Genomic DNA, 11,759 nt, shown 5'->3' with positions numbered 1-11,759 from the left:
GGCCTGGAAAGGCCCAGGGATGGCCTTGAAGAGCCCGGTGCTTCAAAGGATGAGGAGAGACTTCTGATCTTGTCTCGGTCTCGGTGTTTATTAATTGTTTATCTAAAAGATTTGCTTTCAGCCCGACAGAGGTCTGCACAGCAAGTCAGCCATGGGCACACTCCACAAGCCCCCGGGCGGTCACTTATCTTTATACCCGAAGTTACGTGTACAATATTTATAGTTTTTCCCCAATACCTTCTACCCTTATTAACCGGTGCACTTTTAGTAATAACCAATCCCAAAGTGCCACCATCACCACAGAAGATGGAGGCTAAGAAGAAGAAGAAGAAGGACAGGACACGCCCCAATTCCTCCATCTTACTTCTTTAGACCCCCTGTACCAAAATCCTAAACCCTGTGTTTTACACTCTAATTAACTTATCCCTTCACCATTCACCCAGTGAATTCCTCCCAGTGAATTCCTCCCAGTCCTCATACAGGTGTCGTCTCCTGTGTAGGATCAAAGCCCTGCCACCAGACACTTCTGGCAACATTCCAGGACTCCCGAGCCCCCCAAGGGTGGTCTCGGCAACTCTGCACCTCCATCCTGAGGTGCTGAGATCCCACAATTGCCCTTCCTAGTCATGGCATGGGGGGCCTGAAGCAGCTCCAGACTGAGGACAAGGTGAAGGCAATCATGGCTCAGCCTCACACAGAGGTGAGGGGGGAGCTGGGCCAATCTCTGCTGGCAGGAAGGGTCTTGGGGCAGCCCAGAGAGGCTGTGCACATTGCCAGGGAACAGCTGTGCCCTGCACGTGCCCCTGCAATGAGCTGTGCTGCTGCCAGTGCCCCTGGAGCTGTAGGGCTGCTGAGCTGTGGGGCAGGCAGAGGAGCAGGAGGGTGCATGTGCAGCTGAGCCATTCCTGGAGAGCACAGGGCTCTGGGCTCCCTGCTGTCCCAGGGCAGCCCAGAGGCCAGGCTGTGCCTGTGCCAGCTCTGGGCAAGTGGCTCAGGGTTTGCCCTGGCCTGCCTCAGTGTCTGCCAGCAGGAGCATGTTTCCCTGTGCAGCTGTTTAGAAGTTTGCAGGAAATGTGTCCCAGGAAATATGGAGGTTCAGCTGCTTTAGGTTTGCATGGTGGCCTCTTTTTACTTTGTGTCTCCATTTTGCAGATCTGGCTGGTTACAGTCTTACCGAGAAGTTTTCTCTGGTCAGGAAGAATCTGCCGCCTGTATGAAGAGTGTTTGAAGAACAGGATTGATGCAATAGGCTTGATAGTTAGAGCTGTACGTATGTTTTGATCTTTAGATGTAATTTGAATTATTGTGTTTTGATTGTGTCTTTAAGTTTTGATAGCATACTTTTAATTGTATATATTTCATTTTGATGATGGGAAAAAAAGTAAATTTAAAAAAATAAATAAATAAACCAAGAGAAGAATATGTGACCAGGACCTGCTAGCCTAGAGATTATAGGAGTGCAGTTCACTCAATGTGCCAGTGTCCCACCACATCTTTTCATCATTGGGCCTCTCCTCTTCCTCTTTGGCCACCTTTTCTTTGTGTCATTTGTGCTGCTCTTTGTTACTTGGCATTACAACAGGGCCACACATTGACATGTTTGGGGGAAAATGGATCCAAAAGAATCTGTCTAGTCAAAGGTTTTCTACCTAGGTGTGTTCTGTGCTCACCAAAGGCCTGAGCAAAGAAACCAAGAGAAGTGTGCCCAAATCCCAAAGCTTTGCTCCTTTGCAATCTCCCACAGATCTGGCTCACAGGTGTCTTCAATCACAATTCCATAGGTAAGAAGAGGTAATGGATTTCACTGGGAAAAGATGCACTGCTTTGGCAACGTCACCTGTATGTATATTTACCTGGGACAGCACTCCAGCTGTGTTGTTCGCACCTTGTTTGCAGAAGGATGAGTGCACTGGGAGGCCAATAACAAGTGACAAGGGCTCCTCAAATCTGCACTGCAGCCTGGGCGCCATTCAGCCCAGAGTTAGGGGATCATTTGTTGCCATGGACCATTGCTTGCCAGTGGAATGAATTCCTGCACAGCTGGAAGAAGCAATTCTGGATTCAGCTCCAGCTGTTGGTGGGCTGCATGGTCATTGACAATGATGCCCTTCCAGAAATTATTCTGCAGTTTCCTTTCATAGTCATTTGAAGCTTTTAAACTTCACATTTCAATTTGCTTTGCCTTAAGGAAAAAACACTTCTGGGCCCAGTGCAAACTGTACCCTTTTGACAGCAAAGTCCTCATGGTTGCCAGCTTCTGATGTTACACAATGTCACCTGGCTGCCTGTGTTTGCTTAGCTCTGGGTCTAGTCCCGGCCCAGTAAAGCCCAGGCAGGGTGGCACATTGCAGGGAAAATTGGTCCATGAGCTTCTGGGGTTGCCATCAGCAGCAGAGTGAATGTGCCCTTTGGGGATTTCTCTGGAGACAAAATTAGGGACCTGCTCCATGCCACAATATTCTCTTAGATCTTTCTAAAATATCCTAGAAAAGGCTGTGAAACTTCACACCTCCTTGCACACCCACTGTTTGAAGAGGGGCATTTTTGTCTATCCTGGAAGTCATTGCTCTTGCACACCAGAAACATGAACATCCACCAACAGGAATGATGCATGGTCCTGCTGCTGATGATGCTGCAGAGCACTGGGCAGTGCAGGCCTGGGTGTTACCAATATGAGCACTTAATTTCCATTTCATGCTCCTTCAAGCTCTCCAGATCTCAGGGCTTTTTGTTTCAAAGCAGCCACTGCACCATCTCTAGGGAAGAACAGGAAATGGGAAACAACGACTGTCAGCCTTGCAGGGGTGTAGGGGAAAACCTGAAGTGTCTGCATCAAAAGATGAATGGGAAGAGTGTAATTGCCAAAGCAAACGCTTCGTTAGGATAGCAGGAGCAGTTCTTTACTGCATGCTTGCATGAAGATCATTTGGGATCTCCTTTTTGTATCATGCAGAAAAGGAGCTCTTAATAATACCACGCTACTTAAACCAGATTGGGATGCAGCTCTGTAGTGGTTCACAATGAAGCAGACTGCCTGCTGTGTCACTGCCAGCCCTCGTGAGCTTGCAAGGGACTGTAGTGTATCCCATGCCTGTTTTGCCTCCAAGCAAAGTTTGGTTTTCCTTATTAGTGTGGAGTAAATACAAGAGTAAAAAAATGGACAATTAAACTGGCCACTTTGGAGGATATGCTCATGCCTTCGCATGTCAGTCCTGTACCTCATGCACCCAAGGCTTGTTAGTCATCAAGAAATATTTTAACAAAAAAACCTCAGCTCTCATGTTACATCTGAATAAAACTGCATCAGATCATCAAGAATTCTGCTGTCAGGAACAAGACAAGAGCCTTCCGACACTCACTTGCAGCTGTCCTGGATTGCTGCAGCCCTTTGTGAAAAGCTGCTGCAGACAGAGTGTTTGGAGTTGGTTTGAGCCTTTATGAAAGATCTGTGGAGCAGTGTGCAGGGCTCTCCTGGCAGGAAACTGTTTGTCCAAGCCCAGGGACACAGTGCCGGCAGGAGCGGAGCGGCCCCGCTCCCAGCCCGAGAGTCTGTGGGCTGAGCCACGCCGGGGAGACAAGGCAGCGAGGGGCTCCAGCCCAGCTGCTTCACTGCCCTGCCCGCTCCATGGAGCTCTGCCGTGGGAGAAAGCCGAGGCCGGATGAGCCACCGAGCTTCCATCAGCTGCTGGAACTGCTCCGTGACAGCTCCTGTTCTTCCGAGAGAGACCCTGGCACCTTCTTGTAATGTGTGTCATGGGGGGATTCTGTTTGATAATAAACTGTTGGGGGTTTTCCACTTTCATCTATCAGTAATAATTTCCTATTGCTGGAAAGGGGTTGTTGGAACACTTTAGAGGAGACAACTTATTGCACAATATCCTGTTTGAAGTTGTCTCAAACTGTGTGAGACAGATGGCTTCACACAGGAGCATCCCCAAGGCTCCTGAGGGGAAGACAAACCCAGTATTTCTGAGGGAACTCCTTGACACAAACCCAACCTGAGTTGTCAAACAGCAGACCTGATGTTTCGAGACATGGGCCAAAGGGGAAACCTTTCAGTGTCTTTGGTCCAGGCTGGGCTATGCTCGAGGCAAAAGTGTGACAGTGTGTTGGATAATAGTCTTTTCTTGACCTAGAGATGGGGCAACTGAGAGGTGTTTTAAAAACTTTTATTCCATTTTCAGTCTCATGAGAAGGGTGAGACAATACAGATGTTATAATTCACGCCATCACAATCAGAAGCCAACTACTTCCTAAATATTTTACATTATAAGTGTTTCTTGGTCTTTCAGCCTTTTGCCATGCCATGTTGTAGATGCGTTAAAGCCAATTATTTAAAAATACCCCTTGTGGGTCCCACTACAATGCATCTTTCATAGCTCTGTTTTTCCAAAGTCTTATTTGCAAGGCCATCTTTAGAAACATTTTTCTAGCTCCATTACTCTATCAACAATATCTGTCCTATTCCATGGAAAATTTTAAGTTAGCATTCCTTGTCTCAAGATTTATATATAGATTCATACTTTGTGGGCCTTCTATTAGGCTCTAAAAACTTTCTACAAATCCATTTCCCACATCAGTGCACTTGGCTCTGTCTCTCCTCATTGTGCCGGGCAAGCACAGGAGCCCAGAGCTCCTGCAGAACCCATCACAGCACTCAGTGGGAGCAAACTTGTGTCCAGTCCTCGCCTGGAGCTGTGGTGCCCAGCATTCCACCACTCTGGAATGAGGAACTGTTCCTGCTCTTTCAGAAGGAGCTAAGGAGCTTTGGCCTTCAGATCAATTGTCTGCAGGCTGCTGCAGTGCCTGGTGCTGCTCCCTTGCCAGCGGCACCCCAGGCCAGGGGGGCACATCTGGGCTGCTGTGTCTGGCTCTGGGGCTCCCTGTTCTGGGCAGTGAGGAGGAGCTGCAGAGGCTCTGCAGGACTGACAGGATGGGCTTTGGGGCTGGCAGGAGAAGCTGAGGGACCTGGGCTGCTGGAGCTTCTGAAGAGGAGGCCCAGAGCTCCTCCTGCAACTGCTCCAAGGGTGGTTTCAGAGAATCCCAGAATCAGCAAGGCTGGAACAGGCCATGGAGATCATCAGGTCCAACCTGTGCCCTGACACTGCCTTGTCTCCTCTGGGCCTCCTCTCCTCCAGGATAAACAACCCCAGCTCTCTCAGCCGCTCCTCAAAGCTCTTGTGTTCTAGATCCCCCCCCACCCCCCCGCCTTGTTGCCCTTCTCTGGACACGCTCCAGCCCCTCCATGTCCTTCCTAAATTGGGGGGGTCCAGAACTGCAAACAGCACTCGAGGTGCTGCCCAAGCAGTGCTGAGCACAGGGGAAGAATCCCTGCCCTGCTCCTGCTGGCCACACCATTCCTGAGCCAGGCCAGGAGCCACTGGCCTGCTTGGCCACCTGGGCACACTGCTGGCTCGTGTCCAGCCTGCTGTCCATCAGTCCCTGCAGGTCCCTTTCTGACTGGCTGCTCTCCAGCCCTTCTGGCGCCTTGTTGAGGGAGGGAGGCAGGGAGGGAACGGATCCAGATCCAATCCTTCCTGAAATGTGTTGTTTGCTGGCACTGCCAGTTCCCAGATTTTGATATTTCCCTATTCTGACAGAGCCCAAGTCCAGCAATTTGCTGGCAAAGAAAGCCAAAACCAAGCAAAGACCTGGTACCTACAGCAACCCGATATCGGGTTTGCTGACACCCCCAGTACCCAGATCGGGAATGTTCCAGAGGCTTGCACAGCTTAATTCCAGCAGTTTGCTGGCACAGAAAATTAGCATCTGGGAATTTCTCAGTGCCAGCAAAACCTAAATGCAGCAATTTTCTGGCAAAGAAAGCCAGAACCCAGCAGCTTCCCAGTGCTGCCACCAGCACCACCCAGGTCTGGTGTTTGCTGTGCAAGTGCCCAGATCTGGAAATTTCCCAGTCCTGGCACAGCCCAAGTCCAGCAATTTGCTGGCACAGAAAGCCAAAATCCGGCAATCTCCTGATGCCAATACAGGCACCCAGACCTGGTGTTTGCTGCCACTGCCAGTGCTCAGATCTGGATATTTCCCTCTTCTGGCAGAGCCAAGTCCAGCAATTTTCTGGTAAAGAAAGCCACAATCTGGCAATTCCCTTCTACCGTCATTGGCAATGCCAAGATCCAGTGTTTGCTGGCACAACCAGTGCCCAGATGTGGGAATTTCCCAGTGCCAGCACAGCCCAAGTCTTGTAATTTTCTGGCAAAGAAAGCCAAAACCAAGCAAAGACCTGGTACCTACAGCAACTCAATCTTGTGTTTGCTGACACCACAAGTGCCCAGATCCAGAAGTTTTCAGGTTCCTGCACAGCATAATTCCAGCAATATGCTGGCACTGAAAGTTCACATTTGGCAATTTCCTGGTGCTGGCACATTCCCCACCCAGATCTGGTGTGCGCTGGCACTGCCAGTGCCCACATCTGGCAATTTCCCTGTTCCAGCACCATCCAGCAATTTGCTGGCAAAGAAAGCTAAAACCTGGCAATTTCCCCTTGCCAGCACTGCCCAATCTGGAGTTTGCTGGCAGCAGGATCCCAAGAAAGAAGGAAGGAAAGAAGGAAAGAAAAGAGGAAGGCATCCAGATCCAGTCCTTCCTGGAGCCTGGAGCCTGAAATGGGCTGTTTGCTGGCACTGCCAGTGCCCAGATCTAGAAATTTCCCAATTCTGGCGCAGCCCAAGTGCAGCAATTTGCTGGCACAGAAATCCAAAACCTGTGGCAGCTTCCTGCTACTGGGTCTGGCACCGCCCCCACATCTTGTGTGTCATGTAACAACAACCAAGATTTGGAAATTTCTCAGGGCCAGCAGAGCCCAAATCTGGCAGATTTCTGTCACTGGCAATGACACCATCCAGATCTGGTGTTTGCTGGCAGCGCCAGCGCCCAGATATGAAAACTTCCTGGTGCTGGCACAGCCCAAGTCCATGGATTAGCTGGCACAGAAGGCCAAAATTTGTAAATCTGCAGGTTCTGGCTCCAGCACCATCAAGCTCTGGTGTTTGCTGGGACCGCCAGTGCCCAGATTTGGAAATTTCCCGATGCCTTCACAGCCCAGGTCTAGCAATTTGGTTTTAGCCACCTTAGGAAAGAAGTTCCTCGGACTGTGACTTTGCTTTTTCTTGGAACTGTTTACACCTGCTCTGGACTGAAAATCCAGACAAACACCAGCAGCTCACACCTGTGGCCCACCGAGCTCTGGGACGCTGCATTCCAGCTCCAGAGGGACTTAGAAGAGACCTAGTGAGCCAACTACGCACAAAAAGGACTTTCTGAATTTGCCATCTCTTCACTACTGTGAGAAGTTTGATTTAATATTATTCATTTTTCATGCTTGTGAATACTTCACTTGTTAAATAAACTTGGGTTTTTTCACTTTTCTCAAGGGAAGTCTTTTCCTGAACTAGTAGGAGTAGGGGCTGCTTGAACTTGCTTTCTAGACGGACCCATTTTGGAGGTTTCCTCCCAAAATTTGCCCCAAACCAGCACAAACAGTCAAAATGAAAATTTCACCAGTGGCATAATTTCCTGGTGGCAAATCTTGTGACAGAAGCATGACCTTGTTCTCCATGAGAGATTCTTGGGAAGAGCAGACAGGAGAAGATTCCTGGAAAACTGAAACAGCTTTCCAGATGTGAAATGAAAACGAAAGAAACAATCCAAGATGTTTTCCTCTATTTATTTCTATGCTCCCCTTTTCCATGTTGCACTGCTTCTCCATCCCAGTAATTCCAGATGCACTGCACCTCTAAGATCGGTGACTTAGTGATTTTTAGACACTCTAAAATACGATGAGCCACACACAGTTTTCCTTCCCCTGTTTTTACAGGAAAGCAACACTGGAGGTGTAATGCAGTCCTGGGCTCAGGTAGGAATCCTACCCCAAGGGAAGGTGCCCTGACAGCCTTTGACCCTCAGCAAGGACAATGCCCAGCAGCAAGGGAGGGGATCGCTGTGCCAGTGTGCAGGAGTCAGGGCTCTGCACCTGCGCTCAGCGCTGCAAAGTTCCCGTGTTTGGGCAGACGGAGGGGCTGTCCCCGGGGCGCGTGGGGCTCGAACGTGGGGCTCGTGGGGCGAGCGGGGAACGGACACGGGGACGAACGGCCCCGGTGCTTCAGTTGCAGCAGCGGCAGCGGCGGCGGCAGCAGCGGCAGCAGCAGCAGCAGAAGAAGCAGCAAAAACAGATTCGTTTTCTCTCTTTCTTTCTCTTATTCTCTTTCTTTCTCTCTCTCTCCCTTTTCTGCTGTCAGGCACCCTTCTCTCGGGGTCCCTTGCCCGACGTCCCTCTCCTCTCCCCGCCTCCCTCTCCCCTGCTGGGCCGGGCCATGCCCCCGGCCCGCCCCTGGCCCCGGGCGGGGCTGCCCCGTGCCCGGCCCCGGCCGTCCCGCCGCGGTCTCGCCTCCACCCGGCTCTGGCCGTGCTGGTGGTGGCGCTGCTGGGCGGGCATCGGTGCCTGGTGCGGGGGCGGTATCGCCGCCCTTTGCCTCCACCTGGCCCGAGCCCGGCCCCGGCCCCGAGGCAGGCTCCAGTCCCAACCCCAGTCCCGGCCCCGGCTCCTCCCGGGGCCCGCGGAGGACACACGCGGAGCGGCCGCTCCCACCGCCTCCGCTGCGGCTTCCCCGGCCCGAGCTCCGCCGCTCGGCAGCGCGGACGTCGGCCCCAAGCCACCGGGTCCTGGGGCGGGTGGGGATGCCGGGCCCGGGGCGGGTGAGGGGCGTTCGGGGGCCGTGGCTGGCCCCGGGCCGAGCGCTGTCCGCCGCGTCCCGCCCGCAGGGACAGCGCAGGAGGGCCTGCAGGAGCGGCACCGGCTGGGATCGCTGCTGGGGCGCGGCGGCTTCGGCAGCGTCTTTGTGGCCACGCGGCTCTCGGACGGCGCCCCGGTGAGCGACGGGGCCGGCGGCGGGCACAAGCAGAGGGGATGGAGGAGGAGGAGGATGGGTCTGGGCATGGCGGGCGGCGAGCTCACCCCGCTGCTCTCCCTCGCTCGTAGGTGGCCATCAAACGCGTGCCGCGGGATCGCATCCGGCACTGGGGCGAGCTGGTGAGTGAGCGGAGCCAGCGGCAGCAGCCGGGCCGTGCCGGGCGGCGAGGAGCCGAGGCCCGGCAGGGTGGGAGCCGTCAGGAGCCCTGCAGGGAGAGTGGGCATGGGGCCAGCACAGGGCGCAGAGCATCCCGGCCTGGCTGAGGGCTTCCCCAGGCCTGGCACGGCCTCGGCCCGACTGATGGCATTGCGCTCCTCCCGCAGCCCGACGGCACCAGCGCACCCCTGGAGATCGTGCTGCTGGCCAAGGTGTCCCATGGCTGTGGCGGTGTCATTCAGCTCCTGGAGTGGCTTGAGCTCCCCGACAGCTTCCTGCTGGTTGTGGAGCGTCTGGAGTGGTGCCAGGAGCTCTCAGGTTTCCTTGCAGAGCGGGGATTCCTGCCGGAGGAGGAGGCGCGGGGGCTGTTCCGCCAGGTGCTGGAGGCCGTGCAGCACTGCACCACCTGCGGGGTCCTGCACCGGGACATCAAGCCCGAGAATGTCCTGCTCGACCTGGCCAGCGGGCAGCTGAAACTGATCGACTTTGGCTGTGGCGCCTTCCTCCAAGACACAGCCTACACCCAATTTGCAGGTGAGCCCTCGCAGGGGGTGCTCCTGGGCATCTCGTGGCCCAGCCTGGGTGCAGCACTGGGATGGGATTGATGCTAGAGCCGAGTTGTTCTGGGTGGGAGGGAAGAGTGAGTTTTCTCCACTACTGGGTGGGTTTTTCCCTTGTGTGTCATGGTTGGGCCTTCCTTGGGTTTCTTCTGCCCTCTTCCAAGACCAGTGGCTTCTTTTCCATCCCCAAGTTTGTGCACAAGTCCCAGGTGCTGGCGAGAGGGCAGCACTCACCCCGTGTGCCTCTGGGGCAGCCCCCACATGCCCAGGGATGCTGGGGCCGGGCTCTGGGAGCAGCAGCATCCCCCTGCTGAGCTGTGTCTGTGTTCCACAGGAACCCTGTCCTACAGCCCACCAGAGTGGATCCAGCACCAACACTACCACGGCGAGGCAGCCATGATCTGGTCCCTGGGCCTCCTGCTGTGCCACCTGGTCATGGGGAAGCACCCGTTCAGGAGGGGCCAGGAGATCATCCGGGGGTGGATCTTGTTCCCACGATGGCTCTCTCAAGGTGGATCCTCATCTCTGGGCACAGGGGGAATATCAGTGCTGGGAGCCAGCAGCGGGCTCATGGGCATCCCGCTCTGGCAGCTGCTGAGGAGGTTGCACATGACCTGCTCTCCTGCTCTCTTCCAAACAGAGCATCCATGGGGAAGTTTAGGCCCAGCTCTGGGCACAACCAGCATGACCTGGGCATGGGAACAGGAGGGCAACTTCTCCAACTGACTGGTGGTTTCTGGTTTCTCTCCCCAGCGTGCCAAGATGTCATTAAGAGATGTTTGTCCATGCAGCCTTCGGACAGGCCATCCTTAGAAGATCTTTTCTGTCACCCTTGGGTGAAGGGTGTTCCTCTGCCCTAGAAGACTGAAGAGATCCACGTGCACAGTTGGATCCAGGGGCCTGGCAGGTACCAGCTCCATGCATCTCTTGGCAATCAGTGGCAAAGCAAACCAGGCTGGTTTTGTCCTGCCTGCAGCTCTGAGCAGGGGTCAGCAGAAGGGAACACGCAGCTCTTGGGCTGGAGCTGAGCTGGAGACCTGGTGTGGCAAGCACTGGTGGCCACCATCCCCCTGGTTTTGTTTGTCCTGTTCATGGATGGCTGGGGCCCTGGGCAGAGCCCTGACAGCCTGGTCTGGCCCCAGGGAAGGAGAAGGGGCCCCTGGAGAAGCTGTTCCAAATGGGGCTGGTGCTGGAGACACCAAGGACAACCTCAAAGATGACAATCTCTTCCCAGTCTGGCCAGCTGAAGATGATGGACTTGGATTCTGGCACCTTCTTCAAAGCCAGGCTCCAGGCCCAATTTGCAGGTGAGTCCACAGGCAGGGGGATGCTCCCAGATCTGGGCATGGCACGGCCGGGCACCAAAGGTTCCCCCTTTCATGGGGCAGATGCAATGAATTCTTCAGTCGGCTGCCCAGATGCTTTTTGACTCTAGGCAGCTGCTGAGGGCTGGATGTGCCGTGGCTGGCTGCAGGCTGGGCACGTGTCCTGCCCTCCTCCTCTGCTCCCAAAGGCAGCAGGGATGGGCAGCTCTGGGCACAGCCAGCATGGCCTGGGCACCACAGGCCTTGGCACAAGGGCACAGGAGCCCTGAGCTGATGGGCGGTTTCTGCTTTCTCTCCTTGCAGCCGGGCTCTGCGGGTGCTGAGGCTGCTCTGGGCTCTGCCAGGGCTCTGCTGGGCTCAGCCCGGGGCCCAGCTGGGCTGGCTCTGCCCTCACATTGCTCTGACAGCTCTGCATCGGACGGGCCCGTTGCGAGCACAGCGCCTGAGCTTTCTGCTTTGGCAGGTGAGTGAGACTCTGCTGCAGGCCCAGAGACGGCAGCTGGGGACACACATCCAACTGGCAAGGACCCAAACTCTCCACAGTCCCAGCTGAATGCCTGGATCTGTACAGGGTGTTTTGTCTGTCCCATTCTTCCTTCTTGATTGGCTGGAATTGTAGAATTGCACTTTGTTCCTCCTCCAGAAGTGCCACGAGTGGGCCAAAGCTGGTGAGTGGGCCGTGCTCCGGAGGCAGTGCAGTGTGGAGCTGATGGATGGAGAATTGCCCTTCTGCACTTCCAAACCAGAGCAAAAAGCTTTCAGTGGGACTTTGTGTCTTTTAAAAAATCCCT

General features: G+C 54.4%; 1 protein-coding gene across 1 annotated transcript; it reads left to right on the top strand.

The window, feature by feature from the left end:
• Positions 1 to 631: 631 nt before the first annotated feature.
• LOC131570333 (serine/threonine-protein kinase pim-1-like) lies at positions 632 to 10,503 on the top strand. The gene is made up of 7 exons (XM_058822684.1): positions 632 to 700; positions 1,153 to 1,266; positions 8,547 to 8,885; positions 8,996 to 9,046; positions 9,251 to 9,617; positions 9,978 to 10,154; positions 10,397 to 10,503. The coding sequence occupies exons 1-7, from the start codon at positions 632 to 634 to the stop codon at positions 10,501 to 10,503; spliced, it is 1,224 nt and encodes a 407-aa protein (XP_058678667.1).
• The last annotated feature ends 1,256 nt before the right edge of the window (positions 10,504 to 11,759 follow it).

The sequence above is a fragment of the Ammospiza caudacuta genome, chromosome 34, assembly GCF_027887145.1.
Source record: "Ammospiza caudacuta isolate bAmmCau1 chromosome 34, bAmmCau1.pri, whole genome shotgun sequence".
Lineage (NCBI taxonomy): Eukaryota > Metazoa > Chordata > Aves > Passeriformes > Passerellidae > Ammospiza > Ammospiza caudacuta.
The sequence above is the reverse complement of the archived record's forward strand: the minus strand, read 5'-3'. Positions and strand labels throughout refer to the sequence as shown.